The 19,897-nt window shown below is 46.5% G+C and overlaps 2 protein-coding genes across 4 annotated transcripts in view; one reads left to right on the forward strand and one right to left on the reverse strand.

The window, feature by feature from the left end:
• LOC144110350 (rho GTPase-activating protein 45-like) overlaps window positions 1–4,937 on the reverse strand; it is a 162,683-nt gene extending 157,746 nt beyond the window's left edge. The window contains exon 1 of one of the 3 annotated variants that reach the window (XM_077643204.1): window positions 4,680–4,937. The gene's annotated coding sequence lies outside the window, so the exon portion shown is untranslated. Of the gene's footprint in view, window positions 1–3,503; window positions 3,634–4,679 lie in introns of those variants that run through there. The other 2 variants (XM_077643203.1, XM_077643205.1) reach the window with 2 other exon arrangements.
• Window positions 4,938–6,106: 1,169 nt separating this feature from the next.
• AP-1mu (adaptor protein complex 1, mu subunit) overlaps window positions 6,107–19,897 on the forward strand; it is a 35,458-nt gene continuing 21,667 nt past the window's right edge. The window contains exons 1-5 of the mRNA XM_077643208.1: window positions 6,107–6,306; window positions 6,598–6,652; window positions 8,579–8,735; window positions 10,225–10,292; window positions 18,544–18,946. Coding sequence (XP_077499334.1) covers window positions 6,611–6,652; window positions 8,579–8,735; window positions 10,225–10,292; window positions 18,544–18,946 — 670 coding nt within the window. The 5' untranslated portion in view covers window positions 6,107–6,306; window positions 6,598–6,610. The remainder of the gene's footprint in view (window positions 6,307–6,597; window positions 6,653–8,578; window positions 8,736–10,224; window positions 10,293–18,543; window positions 18,947–19,897) is intronic.

The following is a 19,897-nucleotide window of genomic DNA, read 5'->3' on the forward strand; positions in this document are numbered from 1 at the left end:
TAACAGGCGGCCGCCAGATGAGTTTCGGTATATGTTTTGGGGTGCTTCGCGGCTATGCGTTCTGCGTGCCCGCATGCATGGTTTCCTTATGCGCCTCGATTTACAAGGGCGGAGCAACAGAGGACCTCCAAGTGCCTCGCTAAGTGCTCCTCGGACAAAGTTGGTGCAACGGCACGCAACTGCTACAAGGAAAAATAGCTGTGTAGCCAATGTTCAACGCGCCTGCACGTTAGCAAACGCAGCGCTCGGCATGTTCGTTTCGTCATCGTATACGCTGGGCTGCATAACCAGCCCTACGAGGACCATTATTACAGAGTTTAAATATGCCCGCACGCACCAGGCGCTACACATCAGACGTGACTCACGGTGGCTCGGAGGTGACAGCGACGCTGCCGGCTCCTCGGCGCTAGGCCTTTTTAGCCAGACCCACCGCCTCAGCTCTCGAAAGGATAGCACGCGTTGAGGACACTGAATGCAGGCTGCAATTATTTGCGAAAAATTCGTTGCCGTAATCGGGAACGGATTCCATCGTAACGTTGGTGCAAACGTAAACGAAGCGACGACGGCTGATATATGCCTTCAACGTCCGGCTGGCAGTAGTTTTCCTATGCAGCTATCGTGCAGCGGCTGCAGCTATTGTGGGGAGCGCAGCGCTCGGCCAGCAATCACGGAGTCCTCGTTTCCGTTTCCGCCACTTTACGTCATTCTTCTCCTATTTCGTCATCAGAGAGCCTCGAGTTTGAATCGTAGCGGGAGGAAAAAGTTTTTCAACTTCGATTCCAAACCTCTTAGCAATAAATGCGCCTTTCGCTGCCGGACAAGCGGCAACAAAGCCACAAAATGCCGAGGTATCGGATTTTACTAACAAAAAAAGAATGGTAGCGTTGTCCTCAGTGTCCCTCTAAGGGCATGCAGACGGTTCAAAGCCTTGCAATGGCGGGCATGCAACTATAGTACACAACCGTCAGTGCTGGCGTGCCACGTGTGCGGTTATAGTCATGGGTGCGGTGGCTTATGTAAGGGCGGATGCAAAATAAATAAACGTGAAAGAACCAAATGACAAAATTTCGATCGTACAGTACTCATGCTTTGTAAATAATGCACTTACAGTGTAACAAAACTCCGAAAAAAGTACACAACGGTCTAATCCGTGCTACGCTTATATTACCCCAATGCGGTAATGCATGCGTTCTGTACAATGTTTTCATCCCAGACATACACAAGGAATACCGCATCGGAAGCTGTCACTGAAGAAAACTCCATGCTCTTATTTACTCAGAACACACTGCAGCATCGGAAGAGCAAGAATGTGGGAACATACAGATTACAATATATATTACAGTGCCTTGCGAAACATACTTGAAACGTGCGCTTGATTCAAGAGAAGAAGACACTAAAAAATTACATGCTATAGCACAACGACTTATAAAGAGTAGAAAAAGAATCCATGCAACAAGACAAAAAAGTGTTATAAGATTACACATAAGCAGATCAGGTTTATAGAAAAAAATTGGAGAGGACAGTTAAGCTGAGCTTAAGGGTGTGACGCGATAGCATAATAGTGTTATAGGCTTTCCATTTTGAGCAATTTGACACCTTGGAACGCATTTTGAACTTTTTCAACTGTATCAGCTAATTGGTCAACTAAACACTGTAAATGTTCTTAATTAGCATCAAGCATTGGCTTTTTCTCATTCCGAGCATTCTGACACCTTGAAACGCATTTTTCATTTCTTTAATTAATCATTTATAGATTACAATGATTTCATTAACTCCTCATTGCCTGTCACACACCAATCAATAATCAATCACCATAGCCACAAATTACCATGACACGATTTTTTCTTCGCAGCCCCCGATTATTTCCGACACGCGGCGCCGACTACAATGGATACGCCCACTGCTTTTCGACCGAAGGAGCTGCACACGCTATCGCGTAGAAATAAACGATAAACAGCCAGAACACAGAATGTGGAACTGTGCGCTTGCACAAAAAGATTCAGTATCCGCAACGCAGTACACTGATTAAAGCACACTCGAAATTTTCCGCAGAAAAAAAAAAACCGCTAAAGGCAGATCATTCCACTCGATTATGGTGCGTGAAAGAATCATTGTTTAAACAAATATATGCGAGCGGAGCAAATAACGGACATGACGGTGCTTGGATGGACGCGACAAAAATTGCTTGAAATTAGTGTTCGAGTTAAGATGTTGGGGCATTTTGTAAATTACAAACAGATATTTAAGTCGCCCAATTTTACTTCTCGTTTCCAGTGTTGGGATGTTATTATCGTGTTGCTTCTTTACCCCATTCGTAAACCCCTTGCAATGACGTAGCTTGTACGTCATGACAACTTAGAATCATGGCCTGTTATCGGCCTCTCGGCGGAAGCATTTTTTTTTTAATTCGATTTACTTGCCACCTGTGTTAGGCATTCCAAGTGAGGTCGGTCTGGTAAATGCAAGGACCAAGAACGCTAGCGCTGGCACGAGCATATCTACAGACTTTTTGTGCGCGCAACGAGCCAACCAGACACACGAAAGCTATCCCACTCGAAGAGAAACTCAAGCGGACGCTATAGACAAGCACATGAGAACGCGGACGCTAGCACGTGCGATGGAGGCTACGAGCTTTCGCTCGAACGCATGACAAAGAAACTGCGTAAAATGAAACTTGGTCTTCGAGCAAAGCATAGAGCGCAGTAACTGCCTCGCATATCTCCAGGGTCACCTGAACCGCGCCGTAAGGGAAATGATAAAGGAGGGTCTGAGAGAATAAAGAAAGAAAGATGTGCCGTAATGGAGGGCTCCGGAATAATTTCGACCACCCGAGCATCTCTAACCCAAAACCATAAAAAACTGCAGTGTCCAAAGAACGCTCTCCAGTCATCCCGTGAGGATATTGTACATTCATAAGCGATAAAAGTTTTCTCTCATACGGTGTGTTTTATGTAGATTTTTGCTGTCATCTTTCTGCTTCGCTGCGTACTTAGAGCCAGTTTTAAGAAACGCTGTTCTTACTGTAGCATTGAATGCAAGCTCTACTACATGATCAAGTTCCCTTTGCATAAGCTTCTATGACATGCTGGCCAGGTGACAGCGAGGTATTTGGAGTATCTGTCACTGCGGCAAATTCGCTTTGAAATCGCATAGGCGCCCGTGCACGGTTGCTGTGACGTTGCCTACTATTTCAATCTTTCCTTTTGCATCTATTTCTTTGAGCTCTCTTCTGTCTGCGTGCAGCAGTGATAGTGAACAAATCTGGCGACAGAGAACGGTGGAAATGAAGCCGTTAACCGCGTTCCTGCATTAAATGAAGGAAACAAAACATTTGCACCGCAAATCTTAGGCGCTGAAATGTGTGTGCAAAGAAAGAAACATTTACGAGGTTCCTGGTGTTTAATTCTTGCTTGACTACCGGGAAAGGGGAGAGATGGAAAAGAATGTAATAGGGAATAATGATAATAATAATAGGGAAATAACACCCAAAGATAAGTGCTAACCTTCAAGAGAGTAAGGCTGTGGATCCGCAGCTACGTGTTTGAAGCTCGTCAGGCCTGGACAACATCACCGGCTCCCCTTCCATCATCGCCGTCACGGCAATTGTGAGCTAGCTTATTGTGACGCCTTAATACACAGAAGTTCAGTGACACCCACAGCAGGGCGTCGATAATCGTTTCTCAACCCTGTCCTTCCGCGGAGATAAGCTCTCACGTTGCAACGTGCGCACTTGAAACGAACCCTCTTGGCTCTGACATCTTCGGTGCGCTGCCAGCATATTTCAGTCCCGTTTTTATTTGTACAAGCGGCGACGACGAACAATCACAAGCCGTCGCCAAACGTGCAGTTATACGTAGGAGAGAATGTGGGATGTCAACAGGTTAAGCCAGGGACATGGTCGTACACTAGCTGTACACTGCTTCAACAATCGCACAGGAACACGAATTAAACTCACCACGGTTAAACACAAACCACCCAAAAGAGCGCAAGCAGAATTTCCCTCGGAAAAGCGGAATCGGTGTGCGCACGCGTAATCTCAAAACACGCATCGATATACGTCGGATGCGCGCACACAAACAAGGCGCGCCGAAATATCTCGTAAAAGCACATGTTTCGTAAGATCGAGACGCTTGACTGCACCGGCACCGTGCCACGATTTCAGGGGGAGTGACAGCTTCGGGCTCCGACGACACACATGTGAATGGATACGGTGCATCGCTCGGGGCGCACACAGCGCATCCCAGCGGCTGAGGACAGAGCCGACCGATTGATCACCACGGCAGCTACGATCGAAAGAAGGGGGAGGTGTTTAGTAGACTGGGAGGAAGAAAAGCGCCTATTTATTATACAGAGCGCCGCCCGAGCACGGCGGAAAGGAGAACGGGCTCACGCGGTGAAGAGAGGATCGCTTCACTGCTGAGCCTGCTCGGCTCTCCTTCCATCACGCCGGCGGGGGCGCGTGCCTGCGTGTCGCGGACGCGAAGGGCACGTTCAGAGGAGAGGACAGGCGAACGCGTTTCGAGAAGCGCGGCCGTACTACGCCGCTCGCGAAAACGTACTATCAGTGGCACGACGTCGTGAATCGCAAGCGCATGATGGCTCGAACAGGAGCAGCACGGCGTTTGCATGCAGCGACCGGCGCTCGAGCAAGCAGGCAGAGAGAGGGTACAAGCACTGACCACGGATTACGACCGGGGTGCCGGCGCTCCTCCTCCAAACTTGGTCATGCCCGCGGCTGGCTTCGTCGGGAGTCCCGTGCGGCGACCGAGCCCTTCGGAGACGCAGTTGTCTGTTTTGCTCGCGTCTTACGCCGCCTCTGCCTATGCAATCATTTAAATAAACTTGGCCGACCCAGAAGCGCGCGCGCGCGCGCGTTGCTGCTCAGGCAAGGCGGTGGTGGAAGCGGCAGTCGCGGCGCCGTCGGCGTCGTCGTTCGACGTCCCACCCTCGTGGGCTAGGCTCGCTAGCCTCGGAGACTCGGCGGCGGTGCGTTTTTGTTTGTGCGCCTTTGGCGAAGGCGTGGGCCGCCGACTGGGCGCTCGCGAGTTGCTACAACACGCTCGCGCGCCGCCATGCCAGTCGCGGAGGCCGTGGGCGCTTTTCGCGGGCCGCGAAAATTTCTGTCGCGCTTGCGAGGCGCGCGTCAGCTGATTCTCGCGCGTCCGTGCCACCATTTCCGTGACACGAGGAGACGAAGTTTAGAGAGCAACTAGTGCATCCACTCTTGATGGTAACTTCTCCTCGCGCAGAACGCGCAGTTCACCCAGTAGTGGCGCTAAAGTCGCGCTTCTTCAAAGATATTTTTTAATGTTTTTTTTTCTTTTTTTTCCTTTACACTTCGACATAGTTTTCAAGTTCTCTTTTTTTACCCAGCCTGATATGCTTTTCATATTAATCATACCAACGTTCTGTAGCAAGCTCTGTAAACTGATTCGTTCTTTTTTTTTTTTCGCGAACACTCAAGGCGCCACTTTATTATGGGAACAATGAATAATTAAACAGCGCAAAAAGGACGGAACAAGGGAGAAGAACCACACCAGACAAGCGCAGTCTAACGACTGGTTTATTCCCTCCTTCCTTCGACAACAAAGCGCATGCGCACCAACCACAAAGACAAAAGCCATAATCATCTCATCAATCCAAGAAACTCCAACTCCTTGCGGTACAGGCGTATGGAAGCCTCGCTAACACATTTGTCAGGCCCTAATCTCGCGATTTCCAAGGCTTCGATAACTTCACGTTCTTTCTTATCCTTCGCGCGTCCGATAACCTTAGTCCTGCCGAAAAGTGGAGTGCATTCTTTGTCGTCATGCTTGCAGGTCTTACAATGCTTAGGCAGATGCTGCCATCTAGAATCAGCTAAGGAATTGTCATGCTCTAATAATCTAATGTTGATGCACCGGCCCACGAATGCACCTTAGCACAGCTCAGCCACTTGGTTTCAAATATTTGTAAAAAGAATAAAAAACATAGAAATTTTATATGATACCAATAAATATTAGTAGGTGTTTATTATTGTCCCTCTAAATAATTAAAAAAAATAATTTTTGATCACAAATGTGTGAACGAACGTAACGTAGTAAGTCAAGACAAGCCTCTTAGGTCTAGTGGCTTCCAGCGGCACTTGCCGAAAGGCTGCCAGCAGCTTGGAAGTTTGGAATTCGTTCTTTCTACCTGTCGCTTGTGCCGTACCACTTTTCCTGTTATGAGTGCGGATTAAGGGTCGTAGCGCGTTTCCGCCGGCCCAGCAAAGGGCCTGTGACCGAGGGGAGCACGGCTTAATTATTCTTCGGTGAACGGGAGCGGGTGAGTATGCATACGCCACACTGGTTTCGAGCCGGTCTTGTAAGGTTCGTTTCCTGAGCTCCCATCCTGCGACGAGGTTTGCGTTTATCTCAGTACCGCTAACCACAACGTGTGTAGTCATATATGCGGCTTGCACGGCTACCTTGGTGGCTACCACCGGCGACTCTGTTCTACGATCGGCGCCGATGGTCGCAATCGAGCGATAGCGCGGTCCGCTCTGGCTTCGCATTCCGTTGTCTCCGCGCTGGTTTTTAAACGCATCTCCACCCATTGTCTGCTTTGCTGTTTCAGGTAATCCGGCACCATGTCTGCTTCAGCTATTTACATACTGGACCTGAAGGGCAAGGTGCGTTTGGTAACGTATAGCGGCCTTGCGTTAAGCGCTCGCCGGCCAGCGCGCCTCTGTAGCCGCTCTACCGGCGGCTGACAGGGAGCGCGTTCTCCGTCGGCTTCACTCCTCACTTGTCTTTCGCGGCCTGGATCATTTTGGGGTCTTTGTCTGTCATCGCACAATAGTGTTGTGGCGCGTGGTTCGGGTTTTGCCGCTTGTGTTTAGTGGGCGTGGCCTTGCCGAGAGGCACACAGATGGAAAAGACTCGGAGCAGATTAGTACCGACGTTCGGCTCAGCCGGAGCGTAGCCGTGGCATGACGACAACGCTCACGAAACTAGCAACGCCGGTAGAGATCGGGGCGCGTTCAGACGCAGTGCAATACGAGCGCCAATTGCGGCGGTAGAAACTGCTCAGGAAGGGTTTTCTGGCGGGCTAGTTGGTGCTTCTCGTTCATGATTAAACTGCGCGAAAGAAACAGGGACAAAGGCTAGAAATCACGTACACACACAGACAACAGAAAACACGTACACACACACTGCGCTCTGTGTGTGTACGTGTTTTCTTGCCTTTGTCCCTGTTTCTTTTGCACAGTTTAATCATGAACCAGAAACTGCTAGTTAAGCGAAATACAGAAGCGCAGTCCTGGGGAAGGGCCTCATGTAGCTCTAGACGAAAGTACAAGTTTAAGGAGCATGGCCGTCCTTTGTGACGTTAATCTGAAATGCAGCCTCAGTTTTCAGTGGGAATGCGGTCTTGGTTGTTCTTAATCCGCATAGTGCCCGGTATTCTCGAGGCTTGCACACCATATTAAGCTTTGAGGATTAGCACACGAGTTATGGCAGCGAATTGCATAATTGACCAGTTGAGAGGTTGAGAATGAACTGCCTACAATGCAGTTCCATTTATCTGAACTGACATCATAGTGGAGTGCTACATATATAGTTGCTATATCTCACATTCTGTGGGTCAGAACAAAACACCTTCTCGCATTCCAAAAAATGCGCAAGCAGTCTACATATGCGGTCACGTTAGTGCTGCTTTGAACTCAGCCCCCCGATACTTCACAATAGTTGATTATTTGATTGCATGCTGTCTGCTCGGAGAGCGTGGTTGTGTAGGTGCAATTCAGGTGTCACTGACCGTTTTTGGAATGAAAAATGACATTTTTGAAGTGCTACAGCTCCCTTGCTCATTGTTCTGAAATCCCATATTTTTTTTTTTTTAGTCTGGCGCTGGTCCGTAATTCCTACTGCTTTGAGAGGTTAGCCAGTGCAAGTAAAATCAAAGCAGCTACCCTGCTGATTACATGTGGGTAGGCAATAAAGTGGCTTGACACCAGGATTCATAAATCAAACTGCTCGTAAACTTCTTCCAAGTAGGAGACATATTAGCCATATAGCACTTGACAACTGTCAGTTGTTCAGTACATAGTTTTTCAGGCAGCATGTTTTGCAGCAGGTTTTTGTATCTGTGAACACACTGTCTTGGTGTCTCTTAGTCAGATGACTAAGAGTTGAGCTTTGTTTTGAAAAATGCACAAACTTCAGCATATCAGGACGATGATAAAACCAATCTGAAAATGCAAATTACTTTTGACGTGTCATGCAGTGTGTTACACATGCAACATAAATAGGATGATTTCTCGAGAGCCTGTGATGTAAAGACGGGGCTTTGTTTGCAGTAGAGGAAAATCAACGCAATGCCTGTTTGAGCTAGTTGTGCACAAAATTGTACGAGACTTCATGCGGGCACGTTTTTCAAGGTTGAGCTGGTCGTGTTGCAGCATCAGTGCTGTACTGGCAACAAGGGATCTGTAGCAGTGACACATTCTTCTTTCCTTTTGCACATTCTTCTCACAACATGCATGTTTTTATTGTGTGCTCCAGGGCCTGCTAGTGCTTTTTGGCTGAGCACCTGGCTGACTGTCGTCTCTGTGCAGGTGCTGATATCGCGAAACTACCGCGGTGACATGGACATGACATGCATCGACAAGTTCATGACCCTCCTCATGGAGAAGGAAGAGGAAGGCTGCGTGACGCCCATCCTGCGGAGCGGGGAGGTCGCCTTCATGTACATCAAGCACAACAACCTTTACCGTATCCTTCGATGGTATTTGCGTGTCCATGCATTTGCTGTCTACTGCACTCCTGACGCCTGATTTTAATGCAAAACCTTCACTAGAACTGCTGTATTGGTCCCCATTTTTTTTGTCATTTGTGTACATTTGTTTGTTTCCTTACAGATGCAGCTTTCGTCTAGCTTCTTGTTTGGCATTTGGTGCTTTTTGAGGATATGTTTAAAGCTTGCTATGGGGGTTAAAGTAGGAGTTTCACCACACTGCCCAGTGTACTCAATTGCAAATCACTGCTTGAGACAGATGCTGTAGTTGTCTATTTACATTCTACTTCCATCTCTGGCTTGTGCTGTAAACAATGGGTGCAGCGCTCTCATTTGCAGCATCAATGTTAATTAAAATGAGTGGATGGGGTCTCTTCCTACCACTCATGAAAGCAGCAGGAATCTTGTTTGCTTACTTTTTAAACAACATTGCTGTGGACTTGGTTCCTGAACCTGAAGAAGTTGTACAGTACCACAAAGCCTTGCGCTATCGGCAAAAATATCTGCAGCATATGCGCAAGAGTTTTTTTCTACTTATAGACAATAATGAAAGTGGGGTTCTTTCTTTGGCATAGTCTGTAGTACCTAACACCAGTTGCACGGAACCTTGGCACACTTACACGCACTGGCACTGCCACTATGCGCCTGCTCAGCATTGCTTTCACTTGGTTGTGTGGTCTTGAGGACCAGGGCCAAGTGCACACTGTCATGCTGCCATGAATGCACTCTTTTTTGGAAATGCTGTCTTGTGGTTATGTGGACGGAGGGAAAGTCACACTTGTGAGTTACGAGAGTGGGCCATGTTTACTTTCACGACCCACGAGGGCCTCCATTGGGCACTGTGCTGGGGTAGGGACATGCTGTACAACTCTCTGCTGTCACAACTGTCACTACCGCAAGGAGTGCAGAAAGCATGGAGCATTTCTCTGTTGACGAAACGCTGAGCACAAAGTGAACTTGGCGTGTTGTATCAGTATGTTAGCTCATTCTTGCAACATGGAGGCTAACTTTCACTGAAAACTGAGCTTCCATAGGCTAGCAAAGGCTGAAAAATGAAATGAGTATTACTGCCTCCAGCCTGTTTTGCAAACAAGCTACGATGGAGTCAAGTACGGCCTTTTAGTCACGGTTCTCTGAGCTTACACTTTACAGCCATGCACTTTGAACCAGTAGTCATGGAGTCCACAATTCCCTTGATTTCACAACATATGCTACAAGTTTAAGACATAAGAAACAGGTTTAAGGCAAGTGATCGAAAAGGAAGGTCTTTGGTTTTATGTCTTGTTTGGCCACAGAAAGCCAAATCATAGAATTTGCGAAAGAATAAATTTAAATAGAACTGTCCTAAGTGGCTCCTTAAAATTAGAAAACTTTGAAAGTTTTGAAATATTTGTATTCTCATTTGTGGCCAGAGGAGCTAGAGCAGTTCACAATGCATGTGTTGTCCTTGACCCCCTTATTTACCAGTTGTTGCGACATCTAAGAAGAATGCCAACGTCGCTCTCATCTTTGCATTCCTTCACAAGATAGTCACAGTGAGTGCAACTCTCTTGCTGGATGATGATCCTCTATGGCAAAATTTCACAACTCACAGGCCAGTAGAGTGCATGCGAGTGCTGGGTGCGTGCAAGAGTGCTGTCACCATCAGAATGGATCGTCATCTTTATTGGGGCATCATTTGCAGAAACGCTGTCTGGCACACCCATGTCTCATTCGACTTTTAGTCTTCAAGAACAGCGAATAGAAGGCACTTAGGAAAAATATCAACAGATCACAGCATCCTTGCTTGCACAGGGATTCCTGTTTCTTGTAATGCATTGTATGCTTAAGCAGGTAGTGATGCCATGATTTCATCTTTTTTTTTTGTTCTTGGAGTCTTGAACCTTCCACTGCTAGTGATGACTAGTTCTTACAGGTATGACAGATTCCTTTGCTGTAAGTTTTTTTTTCTTTTGCTGAGTGGGTTTGGTTTCGGTTTCACGAATACAGGTGTCCATTGAGGTGCCAGAATATTTTTCAGTTAAAAAGAAAGCTTAATGGTGCTGTCTTTGGTGACATAACGGAAATGCATGGGCAGGTGGAGTTACGAACTATGCTCATTGACCACGTAATCAAGAGTTTGCTGAAACATCGTCTGGTCAGGGCGTGCCATAATGAAAAAATATAGGGTCACTGACTAAGTGAAAGTTTAATAAAACGTACTAACGTTTCGGAAGAATTGTGAACAAGGAAGCTGTAGGGCTTCCCAAATGTCAATTAAGTTTTATTAAACTTTGACTTGGTCAGTGACCCTATATTTTGCATTATGCTCATTGACCGCACACCGATTTCTTTTTACTTTTTTTTATTTTTCATTCTCGGCGTCTTCGTTCTCGTCATTTTCTTTGAACGCTGCGACATCTGTCATTCTCTGCTTTACATTCACATATCACTGGGAGTCCGTATACCATTCCTGGCGCAGTGATTAAGCGATGCGCCACTGCCCAGTGATGGCAGGTGCTGCCACCGTTGGGGCTTGTGCAACTCAGGTTGCTCTTCACAAGTGACCAATCAATAATTGAACTGCCACCTGCCATGGTAGGCAGTTTGCACACAATCCGGTGACCAGGGCTTCAGGGCTTCATGTAGAGCTTCACTTTCTTCGAGACATGTCCCCTATAATGCTCACGGATCAAAATTTGTGGACACTCACCTCGAGTGTGCAGCAAATGCCAGTGGCAGATGTGCCTTCTTGACGTGTGGGTTTGAGAGGTGCTGTCGAATGCTTGTACTGTTAAACCTGACTATAACGAAGTTGAAAAAAGTCTGGGATTTTTTGTTACGTGCAATTTTCTGAAGAAGACCCGGAAGGACAGTGCAGAACAGAAACCAAAATAAGTAAATGTAGAGGAAATCACCTTGAAAATTATTACAGGAAACCCGATTACTCTCAGTCATAAACACTGAGAAATGTTCCGCGATCGCACTGATAGCGTGCCTGCCGCAGCAACCGCTGCCACCTCTGCCGCAGCTAGTTCAACGCTGCTACGGGAGGGGTGGGAAGAGGGGGAGAGGCGAGGGCACCACGGCCGAGATAGAGGGGAATGCACGCGGTTGCACCGCCGCCGTAGACCAGCCGGGGGGGGCACGTACTTCTTCATGCATGTTCCCTCTTTCGTTCTGCTCATTTTTGCCCGCCACTCTTTCTCCAGAAAACGGACTCCGCCTTGCGTCGCTGGTGCTCTCCGTCATCTTGGCTTCTGACATGCGAGAGCTATTGGTGCCAGAATCACATGAGCAACTGCGTGGTGGCGAGGGGAGCGCACTGCTCGTCCCGTTTCATTTTTACTGTGCCTTATCATTTTTCGCTGCTTTTGAGCATGAACTGGTGTAGTGCCACATCGTATGGCATTCCAAAAGCGAAAGCAACGGAGATGCGCTGACAGCGCTGGAGCACGATGCGTTGTCTCAACTAGGGTATCGCGTTGCGATTGTTGACTTTCCTCTTATGTCAGTTCGTGCTTTATCGTTGTGAAACTTTTCTTCCATGTTTCTTAACTCAGCACAAGCTGCCGCTGCATTCATTACATGGAGGTCTCAAATACACACTCTTCAATGGGGGCGGCAATGCGAAATTAAAAACTTTGTTGTATCCAGGAATTCGCTCTATGGAGGTTCGTTGCATCCAGGTTTAACTGTACCTTTCCGCTCCTCTAAACTCCAACACAAGCTGTGACGAGGTTGAACTGCTCGAGTCCTGCCACACTTTTCGTCTTGGCCCTCCCCGCCTGCTCGCATTGCTGGCACCAATTAGAGTAAGGGGCTATATTTAATACCGTCAATTTTGTTTTAACGCAATACCGTTAAAGGCCCCGTTACGCAGAAAATTCGGTGTCGGCGTTGTGAGCAAAAAATCACAAGCATGGCTCTGGCTGGTGGTGCCCAGAGAGCAGTCTAGGGGGCAGGTGGGTCACCTAGGTCACGTGACCTTGCGGCGTCATCACAACCTGCCGTGCGCATAGTGAGCGAACTGCCCACCGTGGCAGGCGGCGGTTAAATTAATGATTGGTCGGTCGGGAAGAGCAACCTGGGCCGCACAAGGCCCAGAAGTGACAGCACCTGCCATCGCAGGGCAGTGGCGCATCGCCTAAACGCTGCACCACTGCGCCAGGAGCGATATGAGGACTCCCAGGGATCTTTGAATGTTAAGTAGAGAACGACCAATTCCGCATATGTGGGCAATAACCGATTATGCTTTCGCGTCATATCCTTGAGGCGGAGCTTAAGTGTTCTCTTCACTTTTTCCCTTCCCTTTGAACCTCTGTTATTGGTGCTGCCTGCAACGGCCTGCATCACCAGGGAGTTTCTGCCAGTGGCTGACGACAAAAGGAAGGGAAAACGAAACGAAATGTTGCAAAATACAGTTCCACCCACCCGAGTGCTACCATACCTTTTGTCATCATTATCTTCCACTCCCCCATTGCCATCTCTACAATGCATGTTAGAGCATTAGGATTGCGTAGAACTCGCATCTAAATTGCGACTACTATTCTGCTTAAAAAATTCACGAATAAAATGCATTGCTTAATTGTTTTTGCACTCAGCTCACGACTTTAAATTACTGCTTCTTATGTGATGTTCCTGGAGAAGTGATTTTTTCACATGGGCAAGGATTATTTCATTGAGCCTTTCCTATGGGTTTCTAGTCAATGAACTGCTCCTCTGGTGCTTTCCTGGAACATTGAAACACTACCCTAACAGCTGCTGTTGTAATTAAAATATTAGTAATAGCTTGCTGCCTGCTCATCACTGCTCCATGAGCGCCTGACTCTGCTAACTTTAACTGGGTTCGGATCTGTTATGTAATGTCGTGCTATAGTTAACTGCAGAAACCTTAGCTGTGTATGAAACTGAAAGCACAGTCCAGAAATGGCGCTGTGAACAGGTACTTTGGCAGATGTCACACAGTGGCAAATTTCGCATTGTAGTATGCGTCGGTGCCTTCCATATGCATTCTAGAGCTCTAAATTAGAAAGTGTAATCAAATGTTTTTACGTCCCTACCTGCTGAACAGTATTACGGCCTTCCATTTTCAGATCAAACTAGGTAAATGCGCCCCGAACAGATTTCTTCAAACTCGGGTTCAAACTGGCTTCTGTCCGAAAATGCGCCTTGGGGAGAAACCTGTTTCCTTGTGCACAAAGCTGAAGATACCGCACAAAAGTTAGCAGACATGCTGTACTTCTTTACTAAGGGTGTCAATTGATGATTTTAAAGCGCTTTTAACACTTGTTACGCTCGATGCTGCTTAATTTGAGGATGCGCTGAAAAAGTAAGTTTTTGAAGAGAGAGGCCACAGCGCATTTATCAGCCGGACACTTGCTGGCATCAGTGCATCAGGTGCTACCCACACTAACGACGTCCTGCCTCTGGGCATTTCTGCATTTAAAATAGTCACTGCAATGTTGACTCCTGTTTTTGCTGCATACAAAAGAGGCCGGGTCTTCCACGGTTACATGCAATGATGGCTCAGTTTTTGGGGCACTCGGCTGCAGAGTCCAGGGATGTGGGTCCAGTTCCGACCAGGGTGGTGGCATTTCAGTGGAGGCAAAATTCGAAAAAGTGCCCCTGTTCTGTGTCATGTCAGTGCATGTTAACGAGCCCTAGTTGGTCAAAGCTGATCCGGAGCCTTCCACTGCGGTGCCTCTATCTCTCTCCCTTCTTTCTTTCCTTCACTGCCTTCTTCATCCCTCCCCTTATGGCATGGCTGAGGTGTCCACTGCAAAATTATACAGTTACTGCGTCTTTCCTTTCCTCAAAGCGAATTTTCATTTTTCATTTCCATGGACACAGAAATGTAGTGCAGGAAGTGGTAATGTACACAACAAAATAATTGCTATAAATATTGGAAAAGAAAATATCTGATTTGGTAAAAGGTTTCATTTTGAGTGCACCTTCTATTTTGACAGTGTTTGTTAAAATAGTTATGAAGCAACAGGAAGTTTTATGCCTTACACAAAAACAAGTGCTAACAGTAAACCTTCTTTTGCTGCAAAATATGGCTTCAAAAAAAAAGAAACCACGATATGTGGAACTTTTCACTGATGAACAACCCGATTCATACCTGAATTCTGAGAAAAGCAGAACCCTGAAATGAAGGGCCTTATCTATGTGATGTGTTCCTCGCCATACTTTGTCATTTATGCCTTGCATTGCGTCCGCATCATGGAGCTGGCATAGAAGAATTTGCATGCCAGGCACAGCTTCATTAGAGAAACTGTGCTTGCACGGAAGGCATGAAAGATTTTGCGTTCCTTATGTTACCTCTGGACTTTTTACTGCTGCGAGGTTTCCCAGATTTCAAGCTTTGTTTCTTTCAGCATGCAACCATGCATAATTCGTAGTTTGTTTTGTTACGCTGCCGCTGTTTTCATCATTCTTTTGATGAAGGTGTGTATGTGTCCCATTTGAAATTGTATTCAACATCTCTCTCAGGCCTGTTTTGGGATTTTTCGTGCCAGCCTTTCATGTTGCTTTGCAGGATGGGATATTCACTGCATGGTAACTTTATCCCAAAGATGCTGAATTATTTTATCTTTGGGGAACTCCCAAGCTGAGGAATCACATGCATTTTGGTTTTCGTCCCCTTATTTCATTTTATTACCTCAAAGACCCACGAGGGGTATTACATATATTTTGGGTACATATATTTTGGTGAGCAAGTGTTAACACAACGAAACCTGACTGGTAACATTATTGGCAAAGTTGAATGAACACATGATGGCTGTGATGTCGTTAGTAGGTCATTCCAGTCTGGTGCTTCACGGGAAAAAAAAAAATGCGGCAAAGGTGGTAGTACGGTCACGAGGTCGGAAAACTTGAAAAGGATGACGAATGCGATGAGATATGCAGGCTGGAGGAACGATGTAGGGTGCACGGCGTAGTGAACTATGAAAAAACATATGAAACAAGCAAAGGCTGGCAATGCGGCGACGAAATGATAAGGGCTATATGTCGGATTCAGCTTTCAGTGCTGACACACTGATGTCGTTAGAATATGATGAGTGGATGAATCTGGCTGCTCTGTTTTTGACTGATTCAAGTGCATTTATAAGGTAAGCTTGGTGCAGGTTCCAAATGGGTGAGGCATATTGTAATTTTTTGTTTGACAAGGGATTTGTATGCTAATAATTTTACACGTTTAGGGGCTTGGCGGAGATGATGTCTTAAAAATCTAAGTGTTTTATTAGCAGATGAAATGATGTTCATAAAATGTGTGCTCCAGGACAAGTCGCTACACACGGTGTTGCCTAAGTACTTGTATGATAGAACTGGGTGTGCAGGGACACTGCCTATTATGTATGGGAAATGAAATGGGTTGCGGCGACGCGTGAAGGACAGAATTTTACATTTATGAGGGTTAAGTTTCATTAACCATTTGGCACACTATCCCTGAATGCGGTTAAGGTCGTCTTGAATAGATGTTCGATCAGAAGCGTTAATAAATTGGCGATAAATTACACAATCATCGGCGAACATACGAATATTACTACATATATTCATTGGTAAATCGTTAATATAAATTAAAAACAGAAGTGGACCAAGGACAGACCCTTGCAGGACACCTGACGTTCCTGGAATAGGATTGGAGTTGTGGCTGTTAACAGTGACGTACTGTGAGCGGTTAGTCAAGAAGGCTATCTATTTAAAGATATTAGAGGAGAGGTTCAAATATGAAAGTTTTAGCAGTAAGCGTTTGTGAGGAACCTTGTTGAACGCTTTCGCATAGTCTAGAAAAATAGCATCAGTCTTTAGTTTAGAGTCAAGATTAGCATGCAAATCATGAATAAAAATGGCCAGCTGTGTTTAGCATGAGAAGCCTTTTCGAAAACAGTGTTGTGCAGGATGAAAAATGTTGACAGTCGAGAAAGCTGATGACATTAGTGTTGATGACGTGTTCCATGAGTTTGCAGGGCACGCTGGTAAGGGAAATGAGACAGTAGTTAAGTGGTGAATTTTTTTTACCCGATTTGAAGACTGGAACGACTTTACTGCTTTTCCAGTCATGTAGTAGTTGACCTGATAACAGTGGCTGTGAAAAAAAGTAAGCATAATAATTGCGTGAAAATATCCTTGGTATTTTTCAAAAGCGTTGAGTTAATATTGAATATTGTCAATACTGGATGAAGTTGCAAGTTTCATGGTTACAGTTAGGGACGAAATGCCAGATGACTTGAAGGCAACTGATGGCGTAGCATGATTTATCATTGAGGGTGGTGCTGAAAATGATGGCGGTATATCAGTTTCATTCGTTAATACAGATGAGAAGGCATAGTTAAACATAGTAGTGCACTCAGCATCATTGAAAACTGTGCCCGATTTATCTGTGAGAGTAATTTCTGGCGCGTGATGCAGATTGATAACTCACCAAAATTTCTTGGGTTACTTGTGAGCATATTCGGCAAGTTCGAGTAAAGAAAGGTATGTTTGGCATTAGAAATAGTTTCAAGATGTGATTTTCCAGCTTTGTGATATTTTACCCATGCAGTGTGCGTCCCCTGAGACTTGGCTGAACGGTAAAGCTGCTTCTTTTTGTTCTCCAAACTTTCAGTGTTTTAGTGAACCATGGCTTTTGTGAATTAGAGCGAACACTAATTTGGGGGTTGAATCTATTGGTTACACTTTCTACTTTGTCTTTGAACAGTAACCAGTTTTCTTGAACACTGCGCGAATGAAAACGTGACGAGAAGACTTGAAAAAAACGCATTAAGTTCATTATTTATAGCGTTATAATCCCCTTTGTCATAAAGACTGATGGTATTATGGCATTTGCGGCGCCAGTTTGGCGTAAGAACAAGGTTAGCGTGAATTATTTTGTGATCGCTTATTTCAGGTAGGTATGTAACGGGCTGAACGCTGTCCGGGTGATTGGCTAATAAGAGATCTAAAATATTTGCACAGTTCTGTGTCACGCAGGTAGGTTCAAGTGTTACATGAGTAAGGTTGAGGTTGTTGCAAAAATCTAAGAATTTCCTTGTTTCTCCATTGTTAGCTATAGGTGCAGGCTGGTTATGCGAGTCAGTATTCGGAAAATTAAAATCGCCAAAGAGGAAGATGTGTGAATTAGGATGCTTTGTGGACAGTTCACTTAGTACGTTATTAAGCTGACAGGAAAAATCCTGGCTACTATGTGGCGGCCTATAGCAAACGCCGAGTAAAACTGTGTCAGGCCCTTCTAACATGTGTAAAGAAGAAAAAATTGGCTGTGGTTTAGCTCTGGTTAAACCTGGAGTGACGCGATAGCTACAGCTGGCCGAGTGGAACCCGCCCAGTCGAATTGCAAAGTCAGTCTTTCGCCGCTCCTTTTCGCTGGGCGTTCCTTCATCTTCGTCCCTAGACGTGGATTCACTCCCCCCCCCCCCCCCCCCCCCCCTCCCACTGTGTTTCGCCGGGGCGCTGCACTGCCAGCGCCGCCACGGAGCTCAAGGGGTGCCACTCTGAAGGTTCGCAGTGCTAGTGTAGTGTAGCTTTCGCTACAAAATGCTATGTCGATGCAAGGCTCCTCAAAGGAAATGTCCAAATTCAGATGCTAATAATGACGTGACTACATAGTGAAGCACTCTGTGGTTTAGCAAGGTGGGGTTGAGACACACATGGGTGACAAAAGTAAAAAAATCCTACAAGGAACCCAATGCTTCCGTAGAACACAATTTGGGAATCCCTGGTATTGGGAAAGAAAGCCTCATCGATTGTCTTCAAAGTCTTGTGGGAGTTTCCCCCAAAGTTTGCTGGTGTGACAATGCGCAGGTGTTCAGCGAGTACTTCAAGGAGCTGGAGGAAGAGAGCATCCGGGACAACTTTGTCATCATCTATGAGCTGCTGGATGAGCTGATGGACTTTGGCTACCCGCAGACGACCGACGGCAAGATCCTGCAGGAGTTCATCACGCAGGAGAGCCACAAGATGGAGCTGCAACCCCGACTGCCCATGGCCGTCACCAACGCGGTGTCGTGGCGCTCGGAGGGTGTTCGCTACCGCAAGAATGAAGTGTTCCTAGACGTCATCGAGTCAGTGAACCTGCTGGCCAATGCGGGGGGCAGCGTGCTGCGCAGCGAGATTGTGGGCTGCATCAAGATGCGCGTCTACCTCTCCGGCATGCCCGAGCTCCGGCTGGGCCTCAACGACAAGGTCCTCTTTGAGAGCACTGGCCGTGAGTGGAGCCACTTGCCTTGCTTTCTTGGACTGCTGCTGTCCCCTATACGGTGGCAGCTGTTAGCTAAGCGTTGGCGTAGATTTTCACTGGGGGGGGGGAGGAGGGTAGGGTCATGTGACCCCACTACAGGGAGGAGTACAGTTGGAGGACGAGGGAGGTAGGAGAGCTCAAAGCACGGTTAAAGTGGTGGCTTGGGAAAGGAAATACAGTAGTCGATCGATTTTCCGGACCGCAATCATTTGGACTTGCGCAATATTTCAGCATTTTTTGAAAACCATCACGCACCTCATGAGAATGTATACATATTCATGACCAATATTTCGGACTCGGTCGAGTGGAAATTGAAGTTCAATTTTTCAAACTCCAGCCGTACTCTTGAGACTATTTTTCAACCAAGTTCTTTTTTTTTGCGACCTAACATAGATGCAAGCGGTCATTGTTGTCACAGCTAACTGGCTCTACAACACCGTAAAAGGTGCCATTTTGAATTTAAACGGAATCAATCGGACGGGTTGGCTTGAATTGGCTTAGCTATTTGTTTCTCATTATTGCCACTCGCGTTAACGGTACGCTGTTTGTTGGCATTGCGGTGGCCTACAAAGAAGAGCGCACGAGCTAGGGCACACAGTCGCGTTGAAAGTGTGGCAGCATCCGCCACGGTGCTTAGACGCCGCCACCTGGCTGACAAGACCTGTGGGGGTGCAGTCGGATGCCATCACTTCTTTTCATTGCTCCTGTGGGTTCCCACTCTTAATCTTCATGACCAGTGTTGCCCGGGGAAACGGCCTTTGTTATTGCTTCATGCTGCACGCATAAAGCAGTGTGTTCACAACATGACACATGGCTGCATCGCAGTTTGGTATTTATGGCGTGAGGTGCTGTGGACATAACAAAATCATGATCCTGACTCAGACACAATCTAATGTTATCACTTGCTATCGGAACTTG

This window comes from Amblyomma americanum, chromosome 11 (genome assembly GCF_052857255.1).
Source record: "Amblyomma americanum isolate KBUSLIRL-KWMA chromosome 11, ASM5285725v1, whole genome shotgun sequence".
Classification (NCBI taxonomy): Eukaryota; Metazoa; Arthropoda; class Arachnida; order Ixodida; family Ixodidae; genus Amblyomma; species Amblyomma americanum.